The sequence below is a fragment of the Mytilus edulis genome, chromosome 3, assembly GCF_963676685.1.
Source record: "Mytilus edulis chromosome 3, xbMytEdul2.2, whole genome shotgun sequence".
Taxonomy (NCBI): Eukaryota; Metazoa; Mollusca; class Bivalvia; order Mytilida; family Mytilidae; genus Mytilus; species Mytilus edulis.
This window is the reverse complement of record NC_092346.1, coordinates 25,652,192-25,671,667: the sequence shown is the minus strand read 5'-3', so window position 1 is coordinate 25,671,667 and position 19,476 is coordinate 25,652,192. Positions and strand designations below refer to the sequence as shown.

Here is a 19,476-nt window from a genome sequence, read left to right as displayed (position 1 = left end):
AAGATCGATAAATAATTATAAAATAAATGAACTATTGCAACATCTGTGTTAATCTACAGTTAATATTTAAATCAGTTATATGAAAGGTTAGATTTCACACAAACCATGTACAGACAATAATTGTAGTCCCCGTGCTTGAAACGTTTTACAAATAAAGTAAATGATACGATTTCCTAATTGAAAAATTGAATTAGATTTTGGTGTTCTGCTGTATTTTGATGCGTACAAATTTTGACGTTTGGCAGTTGATTTAACAACTACGGAAATAGCATAATTTGCCAAAAGCATAATCCCTATCCCTATTTAAAAGCATTGTATAACATATTTCATAAACATTATTATATGATAAACACAAACAATATAAAACAGAAGATGTGGTATGATTGCCAATGAGACAACTGTCCACAAGAGACCAAAATGACACAGATATTAACAACTATAGGTCACCAGTATCTTGGAAATAAACACAACTCGCCAATCTCACTTAAGCGAAAATCAAACGTTTTTTACCAACATATTGTCCGAAAGTTGTATAATAATTTTCTGTATCGTTACAAAGGTAGGTAAATCTGCACCCTATTTTCTGTATCTAAAATAAGAGAGATTAAAAGTATATACTAATTACACTATTTTGTTATCGAAATTTATCATCGTGGCATTTCTTTCGATTTATTCCATCTGATGTTAATTTGCGAACGTTGAATTCGGGTTTTTTCTCGTAATTGTTTAGCTGATTTTTGTAAAACCGCATAATAACATTATTGTCTGCATTTGTTTACATTTTCCATCCTGTTTTTAACTTGTTTCCATTCAAGAGAACTCTTTTTTTCTTGTATAACCATAATCCTTTCTATTCATATAATCAACAATATAAGAAATGACTGCATTTGTTTACTTCACCTGATCAAAATAGGCTACAAAACCCCTCTTATTATTGCAATGTTTACCCTATTTTAGCTAAATAAATTTCTTTAAAAAAAGTTTACTGTTGAACACAATTTTTATTTGTTTTTTAAACTGTAAAGTCTTAAATGTATTAACATCTATATTATTTTCTTTTCATTCACTATCAGCATTGAGAACGTAAAAACAACTTCTCAAGCGGGATTCATGGTTTTTGCATTGTTAACATATTTACTATAAAACTAATATTTAAGCATTTGAAGGTCTAAAATAATCTTTTTATATAACATTCGTCTTGTCATTACTGAAAAAAAGCATCATCTTAGCAGCCAATTCATATAAAAATCAAAACAATTTATTTAACTTCACATGTGAACTTTGACGTACGAAGAACTGTTTATTTCATTTTGTTTTGGCTTTTCTGTTTTTGTCTTTATTAGATTTAAAGGTAAATAAAGCCAGCAGTAGTATACCGCTGTTCAATCTTCGTACTTTATTTGGCCTTTTTAACTTTTTTGGATTCGAGCGTAACTGATGAGTCTTTTGTAGACGAAACGCGCGTCTGGCGTATATACAAAATTTAGTCCTGGTATCTATGATGAGTTTATTTACAACCACTGGGTCGATGCCACTACTGGTGGAGATTTTATTTCCCCGAGGGTATCACCAGCCCAGTAGTCAGCACTTTTTGCGCTGACGTGAATTATCATTGATATGGTTATATTTATAAATTAACTGTTTACAAAATTTCGAATTTTTGAAATACTAAGACTTTTCTACCTCAGTCATAGAGTACCTCAACTGGATTTGGCAAAACTTTTAGGACTTTCTAACTTTTTTGGATTCGAGCGTCACTGATCAGTCTTTTGTAGACGAAACGCGCGTCTGGCGTATATACAAAATTTAGTCCTGGTATCTATGATGAGTTTATCTACAAGTTTTCATGCTGCTTTGCTTGATTACGGATTGAAACACTCCAGCTTTTGTCAATTTTGTTTAAGCGTTCCTGGTGTAGATTTGGTAAAACAAAGTGATATCAACAAATAAAAAAAACTCAACAAGTATGCAAGGCTTAAAAAACGAGACGATCACTTGTTATAACAAATTTAACGACCTACCGGTGAGGACCTCATGTTTTCTGAGCATCTGATAACACCCCCGTCTAAGTCATTAGTTTTCCATGTTGTGTTATGTATAGTGTTCTCCTTTTTCCTTTTTTTGCATGGTATTTTGGACGTATGAATTTTAATGTCCCTTTGGTATACCTCATAGTATTATTTTATTAAATGAGATATTTCTTTCGACTTTATTCCATCTTATGTTAATTTGCGAACGTTGAATTCGTGCTTTTTCGTAACTGTTTCTGTCTTAATGTAATAATTTGCATAATCTATTTTGGCTTTCTGCTCTATCGTTGGCAAGTTGATAAATTACATTAACGCTGATTTTAACATGTTGAACATCTTATCATTCACTTTTAACACAACTCAATATACGCATGTGCAAACAAATTTTATTGGATTTCGAGCATGGGTTTATTTACTAAGCAAAAGAAGCACGTCATATTAGAATGCATAATAATTACCCCTAAGCATATCGACTGTATGTTGACATATCTTTAATTGTGTTAAATAAATTTATTATCTAATTAAAATGTTTCATTGTGTCACCTAAATGTCCGTGTAAATGATTCAAAAAATACTTTTAGCCATGTTATATCAAATTTTAGTAAAATGAATATTTTTAACATTTTTTTTTTACATCTAAAGCATATACACAATGTAGTTATAAAATAAATATCCATTTAAAATGTATACTAGCTTAAATTAATTGCTTAACTCCCTAAAACTGAGCTTTTGCAATTTGCCCTCTTCAATTTGGTCAAGGTAGTTGTCCTAGCAGTCATCACAAAATCGTAACATCTTGTGTAAAGTTAGCAACGTTAGAATGTTTATGTTATTACTTAGTTCCATTTCTGCCTCATAATTCTTGAATGGAAGAATGTGTGAACTTGGAAGTCCGATTATCTGTGATACCCTGTCAACCGTTTCCTGTATAACTGTGCTGTAGAAAATCTCCGAAAGGTCTTCACTTGTAATTTCACACATCACATGTGGAACTCCTGAAATATTTTTGACAAAATGTCAATATATCTTAACTATAAACCTAATACCAACAATGGCATAAACATGACAGCTAAAATCTTTACAGCTCTTTACTATGTCCTTAGTGTCCTTCAAAAAACAGGCTTATGTAGCCGAATTAGCCTACTATTCCAAGAAAGACACCTGAGATCAGTTGAAATGAATCTTGTGGTGCTCGGTCAAAATTGTTTTTGTGTATTAATTTGTGAACTTTTGTCTTTGCTTTTTCTTTTTTTTTTTGGCAAAAAAAATGTTTTTTTTCTTCGATTTATAATTTGCATGGTCCCTTTGGTATCTCCTTCTCCCCTTGAAATATTCATAGAAGTACATGGAAATTTAATAAAATCATTTTTCTAATATAATCTTATGTCTTCAAGCACGAGGAAAGCTTCGGAGCTGTGTCTAGTTTGTCCTGTTGACGGATACAAACTCATAAAATCGGTGTCCACCAATGGGGTGTAGTATCAACAATTGAACTTTTCTGGTCTGATAAAGTACTTCATAATTTTGTTATAGTCTGATTATGGTCTGGATCAGTCTGGACAAGTCTCGGCTCAGTCTTGGCATAGTCTTGACCTCTCTCGAGCACAACATATGGTCTTTTCAGACTCTGAGCAGTTTGTAGTTATGAGAATGATTGTTTTGTGGGTCGAATCAGTGAAGGAATTAGTTAACCCGTATTTCATTTAAAATGTTAAAATTCTTTTCTTCACAATAGCTAAACACGCCTAGTACATTCTTAACCCATTTCCATCTAAGAGGTTGAATTAAAGTTCAAATTCCCATTAGGTCGATTATTCACTTGCGATAATACACTAGGGTTGTTTTTGAGCACATTTTAACAGTTAGGCCAAACTAACTGCTTATAACGAAATAGTTATGCTTTATATTCATACTTGAAACAAAACGTTTCGTATTTGAAGTTCTTGTCTTAATTGTAGCTAATGTCCCTTTATAAACTTCATATATCAAAAAAGGAAAAGTTTAAAATTCAATAAACACTTCAATTGAAAAATTGCACAAATTGTGTAAAGATTAAAGTAAATACAAGATTTGGACGTTAGTGTGAAACATGTCAAACATGTCAAAAATTAACTGAAATATTACAGTTAAATTATCGTAACTCTTGTACCAAAAAAACTCAACAAATTTGCTCATTACTTAATTATGACCAATCCGAATCATAGCTTATAGTTTTAAATGAATTCAGTTAGTCCACGATATGACGATTCAGAGGACGGACAGATCGACAGTGAAACAGCGGAATACAATAAATTTTCATGCATTGACATTGACATAAAACCGAAATACACAAATGAGAGACAAGCTGTATTTTTGTACTCCTATGACAAACAAAATGCGGCTTTGGATGAAGTTGCTCCACAATGTAGAGAGAACGCATCGAAAATGATATAGTTTCTTGCATTTTGTATTTTATTCCCATTAAAAGTTAATTTAGTTAAAGATATACTATTAGTAATTCATCAATACAAATTTACCAATAACGTTAATGCAACACAAGCAATCAACAACAACAAAATACATTCGAAATAACTGGAGCAAATTAAAAAAAAGATATATTTCAATTCCAAACCGAGTTCATCGACATCCTGAGATTATTCACCATACCGGAGTTTGATCAAGCTACATTCATGCAGCTCGTAAATTTTCTCCGATTGGACATTCTTTACAAATACATAACCGATATCGTATACATGTATATATATATATATATATATATATATATATACACTAAAAATAAATACTTCGTGTATTGTATCAGAGATCCTTGTTTAATTCCTACAAGAAGGTAACACCTCCCGAAACTAAAGCTTATTTTTATAAGCTAGAGTTAGAGGAGGGGATAAGGTCTCTGCGCAATGCTAGGCGGTGTTGTCGTAGAAGTTAGAAAATAAAGTACAGGTTCCAGCCCCGGCGCCGGGGAGGAAGTTACGAATCAAATCTACTCTAACATCGTTAGGTTGATTTTCTAGGCACTTTATACATATTCTAAGGCCTGGTATTTCTTAATCATAAGAAATCCGATGGACAAGGTATAATTTGCAGTTGTCACTACACACAGGCAGACATATACATATATTTATTTACAGTGATTGTATGCTTCTAAAAATAGATTAGCATCCTGCAATTATACTGAAGAGATGAGTAGATGATCATTTCTGTACACTAAAAATAAATACTTCGTGTATTGTATCAGAGATCCTTGTTTAATTCCTACAAGAAGGTAACACCTCCCGAAACGAAAGCTTATTTTTATAAGCTAGAGTTAGAGGAGGGGATAAGGTCTCTGCGCAATGCTAGGCGGTGTTGTCGTAGAAGTTAGAAAATAACCGGCGCCGGGGAGGAAGTTACGAATCAAATCTACTCTAACATCGTTAGGTTGATTTTCTAGGCACTTTATATATATATATATATATATATATATATATATGTATATATAACTCGTCTAAACATCAACCCAACAATGTTAGATCTGTAAATTTGCTTTCGCAATTTTTTTTTCTTCCCTCGCCGGGAATCAAACCCATGCTACTGAGATATCGTGACACCTAATCGCCTGCACTGTAGACGTCCCGCTAAACCACACGACCACCTGGGCTATATATATATATATATAGGCGTAAAAAATAATTTTCACATGTGCAGATATATACATATTTATATTAGTAAGTACGTCTGAGTCAGTGACAACTCTACAACAGATTTATCCATCGGATCACCAGCAATGATGGTGATACCTGGCTGTGTACACTATGTATATACAACTGGTCTAAACATCAACCCAACAATGTTAGATCTGTAAATTTACTTTCGCAATTTTTTTGTTCTTCCCTCGCCGGGATTCGAACCCATGCTACTGAGATATCGTGACACCAAATCGCGCCACGATATCTCAGTAGCAGACTATTTTGCTTTTGCGAGAATGGATCAATAATAATACAAGATGTATGTGTCAAACGATAGGGATTTATCATAGTTTCTTTATATTTCTTTGCTGAGCCTCACTGTCTCTTTGCAGCAAAATTACCAATGATTTTTTTCTCAAACGTTCAGTGTTTCTTTAAAATAATCAAGATAGATTCTGTAAATAAAAAAAATGTTCCCGATACTTACAAAATGGTCATTGATCAAAACAAATTGGCTAACACATATTGTACTACTAACAACAGTTGTAACACTATGTTCAGCATTCCCACTACATGCTTGACCTGTTATGTATCCTTTAAAGAAAGAGTTTATAGTGTTAAAGAAACTGAATTTTTCTGCTCCCACTTGTCCAACCAACAGAAGACGTGCTTGAGGCAAATTTAGTTCTTGAAGAGGTTTATATTGTTCTATCTTTCCTTTCAAGTCATTGAATAACTGACATAAAATATATAATTTAAAAATTAAAAAAAAAAATCCTTCTATCAAAATATTGGTTTAAAAAAATATTTTTGACAATTACAAGTTTCCATCATTTAAATAAAGAATAACCTCTCGCCTTAGGTAGTCTTATATGTTTTCTAACTTTAATTTATTTATATGTTTTGTAGTTAAGTATAACGTTCATTTTCGCTGAACTAGTACAATTTGTAATTTTTGGGCCAGCCGAGGACTCCCTCAGGGTGAGGTGTTTCTCGCTGCATTGAAGACCAATTGGTGGCTTTCGTGTTGTCTGTTTGACATATTCCAAATTTCCATTCTCAATTTTACCAATACTTTTATTAGTTTTTGTTTGAAATAATAATTAAAAAAAAACTGTAATCTTTGATCTATGGGTTGTTTGAAATTAAAAATATCTCATAAATATGTAAAACTACAACTGCAATGTATTATATTTTTTCCTGATTTTGGTCAGTCTATTTAGCCTTTCTAGCATATAAAAAAATACACGTAGAACGACACTGCTTTGTATCGATAAGCATACTAACACAGGAGCCAGTGGCGGATCCAGAACTTTTCCTAAGGGGGGGCCCGCTGACTGACCTAAGGGGGGCCCGCTCCAGTCATGCTTCAATGATTCCCTGTATAATCAACCAAATTTTCCCCACAAAAGGTGGGGGGCCTGGCCCCCACCCCCCCCCCCCCCCCCGCCACCCCGAATTCGCCTATGACAGGAGCTACCATCTTTTCATTCTGGAATTAATGTCCTTTTAAAATTACATTTTTCCATGTTTGATTCCATTAAAAAACGTTCTATTCCTAAATCTTTTCTGCCTTATAAACTGATGATCTGATAAAATCTTTACCACAAATTAAACAAACTAGAAAGCTATAATCTACAAAACATAAAATAGTTCATATACCCCGTTTATAATCAACTGTGATACAAGTAGTCGGTGAAAACATAAACAACTAATAGACCAAAGATTAAATGAGTTGTAAATATTTGCTAAATTGTAAAGTCTATGGAAAGGTATATACATATTTACTATGAAACTATTTGATCAAGGAATGCCCCTCGCTCCACGTTTGTTTAATCATCTTAGGTCCAAATAAATCAGGCAACCGAAAAAACGAAAAAAAAATGGAATTGGGCAAGGTGCATCTACAAGGTTAATGTTTCCTGATGGAACAAAAAGAAGTTTTTTTTTATTAATCTATACAATGCCGATGTAGTTTAGGGATTATTTTTGCGTTTTTAAGGAGGCTTGCGGGTCTAAATCATTTTTTTAAAAATAAATATAGGATTTCGCAATATTCTTTTTAAATGAACTTTATCTTATACTTACATTAATAGAAAAATGAAATAAAAAAATGGGGTCACAATTTGCCTTCAAAAGAAGCATAAGTTTTTGTAAAGGTATAAAAAAGAAGATGTGGTATGATTGCCAATGAGACAACTATCCACAAAAGACCAAAATTACACAGACATTAACAATTATAGGTCACCGTACGGCCTTCAACAATGAGTAAAGCCCATACCGCATTGTGAGCTATAAAAGGCCCCGATAAGACAATGTAAAACAATTCAAACGAGAAAACTAACGGCCTTATTTATGTAAAAAAAAAATAAACGAAAAACAAATATGTAACACATAAACAAACGACAACCACTGAATTACAGGCTCCTGACTTGGGACAGACACATACATAAATAATGTGGCGGGGTTAAACAGGTTAGCGGGATCCCAACCCTCCCCTAACCTGGGACAGTGGTATAACAGTACAACATAAGAACGAACTATAAAAATCAGTTGGAAAAGGCTTAACTCATCAGATAGACAAAAATACAAGTGGACGTGGCTAGGTATTTATACAACCCGACACAAAAAGAAACAATGAACAGATCTGAGAGTACTTGCAGTTATCTGACAGCTAGTTCAAAGCCACTAACAACTAATAAAAAAATCATGCAACTAAGACTTAAATATCAATCCGTACACATCCAACATCCAATGGATTTAGTGTAAAGACGTCATAAACAGCCAGAGAAAAACATGACTTTGTGCAATGCCAAGTTACAGGTATCGACAGATTGTAGATCCATGAACATGTATATACATATAACATACTAGGAATATTTAGTTAGCTTTTAATTTACTGATAACAAAATCAATATTCATACCAATAAAAACAATATTCAATGATCTTATTACAGTGTTGAATAGGTAACCTTTTAGAATAAGTTTATTTAAAGGAGCGACAAGTTTACATGGATCATTTCTAAATTTCCGGGCACGGTTAACAACATTTCCGTAAAGATGAGGATGTACTACCCCGTTTGAAATAAGTTTTCTACAGTAGGTACAACCAAACTTCAAAACCAAGTCTTTATATCTATGGAAAAATTTAGTAAAGGTTTTAAGTAATTTATGGTAACGACATCCCTGGTTTAATTTTTTACTAGTAACACATAGGTTGCGTTCGTTAAAATCAAAAACGTCACAACAGACACGGGCATAGCGATCAAGTTGTGAAATATAAACACCGTAAGATGGTGCCAAAAGAACATCACCATATTAAAAATGGAAAATTAACAATAGGGAACGAAAAATCGTCTCTTTTGTCGTAAATTTTAGTGTGGAGTTTCCCGTTTAAAACCGAAATATCTAAATCCAGGAAAGGACAGTTATTACCGAATAAATTTGATTTATTTAAAGTAAGTTCCTTGGGGTAAATTTCCGCAGTATATTGAGAAAATTCTTGATTATTTAACGAAAATATATCATCAAGATAACGGTAAGTGTTGTTGAATTTATCAATTAAATGCAATTTCGACGGGTCTTTACTGAGTTTAGTCATGAACATTTCGTAACAGTACAAAAACAAGTCTGCTATTAAAGGGGCACAATTAGTGCCCATGGTGATACCTACAACCTGTCGATAAACTTTGTTGCCGAAACGTACATAAATGTTATCAAGGAGAAAATTAATAGCTTCAATCATCTCATCACACCTCCAGTAAGTATATCTAGCATATTTACCTTTCTCATTAGAGAAGAAGGCTTTGAATGAGTTGTAGCAAATATATCTACATTCAGCTTTACCAAACGACCATTTAATCAAATAGGAAAACTTTTGTTTGATAATATAGTGTGGAAGTGTAGTGTAAAGAGTAGAAAAATCAAAACTATTAACAGAATCAAAAGGACCATCATAAGCACGTAATTTATCTAAAACATCCAAAGAATTTTTTACACTCCAAAAATGGTTTATACCACTATGTTCATATATTTTATTACAATAGTTTATGATAAGCTCTTTAATAGTAGTTAATGAACTAGTTAAGAGCACTGAAAGATTAGTTGTAGAACACTTACTATAGGCCGAGATGAAACGATATTTAAATGGTTTTTTGTGTAGTTTAGGTAGCCAATACATAGTAGGGACCTTCAAATGTTCAGAAGAAGCCTTAAGCTTTGATGTGGTTGTGATATGCTGGTTTACTATATGTCTCTCTGTGGAGCGGATGGACTTGAATGTAGATGAATTTAAAATTTCATTCTTAAGAACGCCCGTGTAGTATTTACGGCATACCACCACCACATTGTTGGCTGCTTTGTCGGCTTTGAAAGTATTTGAAGTTTATTTCTTATACTGGAAATAGGTGTTTTATGTACTCTATTATTTACTTCTAAATTATTTTCAAAATGTGATATTCTCTTATCTACCACATTCATACATTTATTTAAATAAGAATCAAGAGATTTTTTATCAGATTTTTCCCGTTTACACCATTTTTTCAAACGAGGAAAGAGCATCTTCGGTGACTTGACGACACTCTTTCCAATCTATTTTAGATGGAGGACGATATTTTGGTCCTTTTTTCAAGAAGTTTTTAACCTCTCTGTCCTGGACGATATTGAGGTCCCCTGTAATAACATGGCCATAGGGAACATATCTAAACTTCGACGATTCACAGTTTCAAGTTAAGGGAGTCTTACTATCTATATTCACGTCTGATGTAACTGACATATAATTAAAAATTAAACTTCTGCTGGTTTTTTTGTATGTGTATGAAATTATAGGTGGTTCTATATTATCAAAATAGGGAGGTATAAAGTTTTGAACGGTAGAGTCATTAAATATACTAGATAAGTTGATAAAATCAATGCCTCTGCTAATATATTTAATTTTCAAAAAATGACGTTTATGATCTTCAGGCTTGTCGATACGCGGGAACAGCCTATGGTGGCAAAAAGTTGTAATTATACGAGAATATTCATACAGTGGGCTGAAGAATGAGATGGTGTCACACTCTTTGAAAATATCGTGTAATTTATTAATGGGTATTTGACCCAGTTTACATAATAATTGATGCCTACCATTATTTTTAATATAGATAGATTATCAAGTGTATAATTTCTACGATGTTTAACTCGTTGATTTTGATTGATACGTTTCCCATGAGACCTTTTATTTCGTTGTTTTTTATCCATAATATTCATGATATCAATAGAGGAAGTAGTAGATATGTTCCCTTGTCCAAGTATATTGTCATTTAGACCTAGGGGATAAGCTGTTTGAAGTCGTTTAATCCAAGACAGTTCGATAATTTTACGGGAATCTTCAAATTGTTTATGCGACTGCCCTTGTTGTTGCTGGACCGTTTCGAGCGGTTGAAATCTAATAAATTTAATATTGTGGTTGTGTTTACCTAAATGTTGATAAATTATGCTTTTGAATTTCTTAGGTTTTCGGAAGCGGTATAGATGTTCGTGTGTTCGTTTAAAAAAAACTCCCGTCCTGATTGTCCTACATATTGTATACCACACTTGGGCTTAGTTCATGTAATCAGATAAATGAGGCTTTGGGTTTTTCATGTTCATAAAACTGCTTAATTTAGATGGGGAATTTCGATTGACGGCGGATGAATTAATATTTGGAATAAGGTTTTTATAGCACGTGAATATCCTTGAGGGATTGGAGTTTAGTGTTTTCTTTGTTTCTGTTGAACTAATAGCAGAAATAGAGTTAATATCGAAATGAAAAAAAAGAACTTAATTACATAAATCGCTAAAATTTTACAATAGTTAAGTTTAAGTACAGTTTATTCAAAAAATATAATTAAAACTATAGGTAACCGATCAGTTAAAAAAGATATTTCAATTTTAATGCCAAAAATGGCATTTTTGCACCAAAAAGAAATAATTTGGAGCTTTTTTCAATGATATCTATATTTAAAAAGTCATATGTGGCCAACACGAATTTGATTTTGGAATGATTTTTGTATCATATGATCAAGTAACAACTACTAAAGGTAAGAAATAAAAAGTTGTAGTGAAAAATAAATGTTTATTGTTTTTTTTTCTGAAATTTTTATACCCTCGAGCATCCTTAATTCAAACTTATTTATTTTCTGATCAGTTATATTTCCGTGCAATAGTACCTTTTCATCCCATGTTGGGGTCTTCCTCCGTGGCTCTTGGAGAACTGATCTAGCAGGTAAATCTATAAATGAAATATTCAAACATAAACTTAGTAAATACCAGAATGAATTGTGTACACCAAACGCGTGTTTCGTGTACAAAAGAATCATCAGTGACACTCGAATCAAGAAGAACATTCTGTCTATTTATAAACAGCTCAATTATCATTCACTTAAATCATAATATGCCGTAGTTTACAATGCCAAATTTTACTTTTTATTTTGCTTTTGTGAGTCATAATATACTTATTCCAGGCATTCTTAATTAGAAGAAATTGCAGGTAGTTCAAAAAAAAAATTCAATATAGCTTGTGTTTAGATCGGAACAGCTGTGTTGGAAAATTTTGCAAAATATATGAGCCACTAGATGTATTATAGTGTTAAGATCCAGGAAAACAACTGGAAAATTGGAACAAAATTTTCAAACTTGTTTTTGGTTTTTGGTACATTGTTACCGATATTTATATTCTAGTTTTTTTCTCTTACATTAATTGTTTGTGGAGCAGCGGAAGTTTAAGTAATGCATGTGCATTTAAGGGCTATTTGCTTCTTACTTGCTGCTATTAGTTAATATATACGAAAAAGATTTTACCTCACACTCTACTAAATTATCTTCTATATCTTTGATTTGCAAATGCCCATTAGCTATAGAATTATATGTTTCGCCATTCATAGTATATGATAATGAATTACCAACATTGGTAGTCCCTTTCAAATGAAAATACGTGCCACTGCTGCTTACATTGCCTGTGAATGTTTAGAGATCAGATCCAAAAGTAGGACCATAAGTAGCATTGTCATCAATGGTGTTATTATTAATACCACTGAAAGGTTATTTAACTGGAGTCCACTTTCTGTTCTGGTAAAGCCGGAAAAGATAAGCACTTCCGTCGGTATGATAAGCTCCTGCACTTCTCCAACTAATGGAAGTATATCCACCAAAAACGGAATCGTTGGTATTGTACAAAATAGTAACCGTTGGTCCCCTATTATTGCATTTATTATGAAATGCAGTTGCAGTACATGCGGAGCCTCTGGCCTTTGTTAGTCTTGTATTATTTTAATTTTAGTTTATTGTGTACAATTTGGAAATTAGTATGGCGTTCATTATCACTGAACTAGTATATATTTGTTTAGGGGCCAGTTGAAGGACGCCACCGGGTGCGGGAATTTCTCGCTACATTGAAGACCTGTTGGTGACCTTCTGCTGTTGTTTTTTCTATGGTCGGGTTGTTGTCTCTTTGGCACATTCTCCATTTCCATTCTCAATTTTATCCCTTGTTGCTTTGTATAGCCGTATGGTTTTTTTTTATTCCCATCAATCCATTTGGTCACTTGCAATTTGTCATTCTTAAATTTAACGCTTATTTTGATGGAGTTTTATGCCTTTACTATCTAATTTATGACTAAATTTTGTAATTCAATTTTGTACATCAGAAGTATATTTTGTGATTTATCATATTGTGTGATATAACAATTTAACAACTTTCCTCCATACACTAAGACCAAGACTGCATTCACACGACATTCGATCTCCTTTTAAATCTTGATGTTTAAAAGAAATAATTTCTTTCGTTTAAATGTGTTAATACTATTATTGATGAAGATTGTCGATTAAAAATCGGGAAGAATGATAACGCAATTTTGTTATTTATTGTAGGATTTCCAAAAAATTTAACAGTGACAGATGTACCCAATGTGTTTGTACTGTATAATCGGTATCTCTCTGTCCTATCACCTGTTCAGATATGTGTTATTTAATTTATTATACTGAATGTCCTATTATTTTTGCCTTTTACTGTTGAACTTTTAAACTTAAATTTTATTTACTATGACGTTCGCACAAAAAAAAAAGTCGAAGTAAAAAGTGTCTACCTGTATAATTTTTTTTTCATTTTTCATTACTTCTTTGGTAAAAGAAACTTTTGAAGAATTTTTCTGATAACTCACAAAAACACTCACCAGGATAATTTCTCCTTTCATCCATTTTTTTTGGTTTTTGGTATAAACGTTTGATTTTACCCAACTCAAGAAGGATGCAATCTTTTTATCATGAGGATCGCGATTTATCTTTCAGTGTGCGCTGTTACCAAAATGACCCGCTTTACAAGAAACTGCTCCTGCGATTTATTTAAATGATTAAAGATTACACATGATATTTACTATCCATAATTACAAGATAAAGTTTTATATCATTTATTAATAATCTATTTTTAAATTATGTTATCATATGAAAAACCAAACTAAAGTGAGAGTAGGAATTCGAGAAAATATTAAAATTTGATGGAGAATACAATCATTGTAGGTGTTATAAAAAGCTATAGTATTTATTTTGTAAAACGATCCTTCAATGTTTCCCTTCATTTCATGCTAATTGTTTCTTTTACTCATAATAGACTATAAGCACAGAATCATAGGAGTACTTGAAGCTGGTTTACAACATTATGTCGTATGTCTGAGCTGCAAATTTGAACTGTTTCATCAAATTTGAGTATTGTCTTTAGGGAAAATCGGTAAACACACTCAAAATAGACTTTCATTGGAAGCTCCGTTTATAGCGTTTTTCAGATGCAGCTTCATTTTTTTTGCACATGGTTGAAGGTGCGATTTGATGACATGTTAAATATATAATTTAATGTATAGTGAAGATTAACAATCGAATATGTTCTAATCTAAATAAAACAAAAGCATTCAAATTTATTCTGATTGACTTTATTGGCTTTCCTCCTTTTCCGAAATTTAAATTTAAAAACGTTTTTTTTTTGTTTTCACATTGTTTTAAAACAAGCTTTTACAATTGTTTGATGCTTTCATATTCTGTATTGCAAAAAAAAAATCCTCTACGTGTGACATGGAGCAGGAACGGTTTATTTTTTAGAAGCACATGATCATATGACCCTTATTTTTTTGTTTTGGTTCATTTTCTCCGGTGCATTTTTTTGTTAATGTCTTGTAAACTGTCTTTTCAATTTTTGCCATTGTTATATGTCAGTTTGTCATCGATTTGTGGGTTTGATATCTCCTGCCTCTATTTTATACCTATGAATAACGTTCTAATTTATGGATTTAAAAATATATTAAAGGACCATGTACGAAAATGCCCGTTTTTTGCCCCCCCCCCCCCCCTTTCCATTTTTTCATTTTTCAAATTTTGTTTTTGGAAAGCTACTTATCACCTGACCTATTCCCTTTGAATTGAAGTTTGTTTGGACGAACTTCAAAACCATTGATTGCCGAAAATGGGTGAGGTGAGGGGTTAAAAGGAAGGAAAAAATTACGATTTTTGGCCATTGTTTCTTAAAATTTAATATCGTGCGCCTACGTGACCCAGAGAAAATTATGGCGATTAGACAGTAAAAATAGTTATCATGACATTAATTCGAAAAAAAAAAATTTTTCTGAGTCACGTTGATGCAGGCACTTAAAAACTTAAAATAAGTTGTACCGAACAACTGAAAAGAGAATAATACTTACAATATTTGAATAATAACAGGAAGTTTACCCCCCTCATCTCATCCAGTTGCAAAAAATAGTTGATTTGAAGTTCATCCAAACAAACTTCAAACCTCAGGGAATATTTTCATATAATAAGTAGCTTTCCAAAACAGAATTCGAAAAATGAGAAAATAGGGGAGTCAATTGTAAATCCTATTTTTTTTAACACATGAATGCATAATACAGTTGTAAATAAACCTTTTTGTTTTTAAATTATATCACATTATAAAATTAAATATCTATAAGAAAAAACATTGAAATGTATAATGACAATCAACAGTGTCATTAAATTTGCACTCTTGTTTTCTCTTAATGTTTAAGGCAACAGTACATACAATAATGGATTATCAAAAGAACTGTGACATAACCCTTTTATCAAAGACATCGATCAATTGATTGTTATTGGTAATTTTGACTGTATCTGGGTTATCACTTTTATTATTATGGCTCATTACGTTATCAAGATTATTCAACACATGTTGTTGTATACCGGTTTGTTGTATTATCTCTGAAATGAGTGTTTTGATGAGATTAAAACTAACTAAAATATTTTAATGATATGTTAATAATACTGACATGTTATATCATTTTGTTTAAATTATTTCTCCGGAGTGTAAATACCATCATTGAAAACGAAAATATAGTTTTTAAATTAGAATTGAATTAGACTGTGTCCTACAAGATACAACACAAAATCATAAACACGCATACATAGATGTAAGAAGATGTGATATAAGTGCCAATGAGACAACTGTTCATATAAGACACAATTTGTAAAAGTATATTATTATAGGTAAAAGTACGGTTTTCAACTCGGAGCCTTGGCTCACACAGAACAGCAGACTAAAAAGGGCCCTGAAAATGACTAGTGTAAAATCGTTGAAACAGGAAAATCATTTTATATATATAAAAAAAAGAAGAAATGAGAACCACGTATGAATCACATAAAAAAAACCGCTGAACATCAGGTTTTAGACTTAGGACATGTGCAAACAACTGCAATAGGTTTAAATAAAGGCAACAGTAGTATACTGCTGTTCAAAACTCATAAATCTATGGACAAAAAACAAAATCGGGGTAACAAACTAAAACTGAGGGAAACGCATTAAATATTAGAGAACAACGACACAACATTAAAATGTAACACACACAGTAACGGACTAATCATTAGACAAAATCCGATGAGAATAACCAATATAACATCAAAACTAAATACATGAATTTGGGATAGACAAGTACTGTGACACGTCTTATAGTAATGTGAATTCACACTCAAATATAGGAGAAAACAAACGAAACAACGGAAACACAACGTAAAAATGTCACACACACAGAAACGAACTATGATATAACAATGACCATTTTCCTGACTTGGTACAGGACATTTTTAAAGAAAAAAATGGTGGGTTGAACCTGGTTTTGTGGCATGCCAAACCTCACACTTTGATGGCATTGTTAAATATAACATTAAAATGACAACATAATAATACAGGACTACAATACAAATAAATAGCAGAACGTATTAGGCAAAGAAACACATGAATAATAGATAACAAAAGGCATCAGGTTTTAAATTAATACGTCAAAAACGCGCCTAACGCTTAACGAACCTTGGCTCTTACCCGAAACGATAGTGTAAAATCACAACAGAGAAAGACACACTATAGAATATCAATTGTAATGGCTTCACTTAATTGAGTGACATATCAGGGATGGGGTTGATTACTTTTAAATGTAATCGATTAAATTACAACTATTTTGCTAATAAAGTGTAATCGATTACATTTCAATTACACCCTATTTCATATGTTATCGATTACATTAGATTACTTTTCTTTGAAGTAATCATGATTACCTTAGATTACTTATGATTACATTGTATATTGCAATTTCAAATAATTTTTTTTATAACTTTTTATCCTCACCAAAATGCTAAAAGCCTTTATTTATACATCTTATTTAAAAGAATTTATAGACAAGCCCAGTATTACATGTGTAATTTGATAATATAGCTATAGACAAGTGTCCTTTCTCAATGTAAAAGATATAACTTTACTTTTTTTCTACAAATTTTAACCAACTGCCTAATTAACAAAAAACCTTAACAAATAAGGAAAAAATTAATTAAGTATAGTTTTATTGTCTGTTGGGACATAAATGACACTTCCAATAATGTTTTTTACAGGTGTTAATCACTACTTCAATTTTTTTCAACAAACAATAGGTGAGCTTGGGTATTAAAATTTTATTGTCTTAATAACAATATCAATATAAAAGTTAAAAGTGGTTGATAGTCATTATTTGTTTGAAATTTTTTAATAATTGATCTAATTAATGATTAATAGAATTATTGTCAGGTGAGAATACAAATCAGCTTTGTAACTTAGGAAAGTACAAAAAACACAAAACAGCTTTGTAACTTAGGAAAGTATATACATTTCTCTTTAGACTGAGAAACAGTTTATTGTAATAAAATATATTTTGTATTGATGAAACTTCTGACGTCACCTATTGTTTACTATGCATATTGTTTGTAATATTATGCCATATGTATACACTGTACATGTACTTGTTTATATTGAAATTGGAGTTAATATCATAAGTTTTCAATCAAGGAAAAAGAAAATACTTTCAAGGAGAGGCAATTTTCTTTAGTAAACTGTTAACAAAATAAAACACATGGTTATATAAATTTGTGATATAGATGATACAATTTATCACATTAAACAAGGTACCATCATTGTGAATACTTGTTTCATAATTTTTCGTTCAAGCTTTACATTTTCTTATTTTCATCTTGTCTATCAAAAACTATTTTTATATCTATTCAAGATTTGTAATCAGCAAGTAATCATATGAATGCAATCTTAAAAGAGGGAGAAAGATACCAAAGGGACAGTCAAACTCATAAATCTAAAACAAACTGACAACGCCATGGCTAAGTAATCTAAAAGTAATCATGATTACACCTGTTTTTTGCAATGTAATCGATTACATTATGATTACTTGTAATCAGAAATGGCATGATTACTGATTACATAGGATTACACTGCAAAATGTAATCAATTACAGCTGATTACGATTACTGATTACGATTACCCCATGCCTGTGACATATTTACAAAAACAAGTAAATATACACTGAACTATTTTTTTTATCAAATTTCAAATCGTTAGACTGGCGTATGTTATACCCCGAATAGCGCTCATACCAAAAAATTACATTAAAGTCATAGTTTCACTCCGATGGCAAACCTGTATATGATTGTTTCTGTCAAAGATTTCAGAAATATCCAATATTTGTTAGCTAGGGCAGCAAAACTTGAACTTGCATATAAACCGTTAAGATCTTCCACATTCCACGAGAGTGCAATTTTAAAAGCATTACTTACTAAACAAAGTCTCAAACTCTAATTATAACACCAAAGACAATTATATAATCACAGTAGGTAGTAGCGTCCGGATAGGATCGTGGTTTCTCGAGTAATTTGATAGGTTTTTTTTCGAGTATGACAATTTTTTTCGAGTGAAAATGATCAAAAATATAAACAAATTTACTTCTTTAATGACAAGACGTGATAAGAAGCTTGAGTTTAATAAACAAGGTGTATTAGATTTTGAAATAAAAAGATATTATCAATTCGACATCATGTTTCGTAAAAGTTGCAATTTAGCCTTACAATTCTTTTATTCCAGTGAACGGAATAAAGCCATTTTTATACACATACCAATGAAAATGTCGATGAAAATGCATACATGGAAATAAACTCACCATAGAAACCAGTATTAGATTTGGAGTTACGCCAGACGAGCGTTTCGTCTACAAACGACCCATCTATTCCTAGAAAAGCCTTAGTATTGCAAAAATTCAAAGGAGTAGGTCCGGTAAGGGCTGATTTCGGCCTAAATTTTCAAGTTCACCTAACGAAAGATTTCATACACTTTTTAAACACTTAAGTGGCTATTTCAATTAATTCAATTAGTTTATGTGGAAGATTCTAACTGATTAAGTCATTAAAAACGCTCCTATTCAAGCTTAAATATGAAAAATCTATCAAAT

The 19,476-nt window shown here is 31.8% G+C and overlaps 1 protein-coding gene across 1 annotated transcript; it reads right to left on the bottom strand.

The window, feature by feature from the left end:
- Nucleotides 1-2,725: 2,725 nt before the first annotated feature.
- LOC139515126 (uncharacterized) lies at nucleotides 2,726-13,905 on the bottom strand. Its single transcript, XM_071304687.1, has 4 exons — nucleotides 13,885-13,905; nucleotides 12,764-12,961; nucleotides 6,227-6,431; nucleotides 2,726-3,025 (listed from the first exon to the last, which is right to left on the bottom strand). The coding sequence occupies exons 1-4, from the start codon at nucleotides 13,903-13,905 to the stop codon at nucleotides 2,799-2,801; spliced, it is 651 nt and encodes a 216-aa protein (XP_071160788.1). The 3' UTR covers nucleotides 2,726-2,798.
- Nucleotides 13,906-19,476: the final 5,571 nt, after the last annotated feature.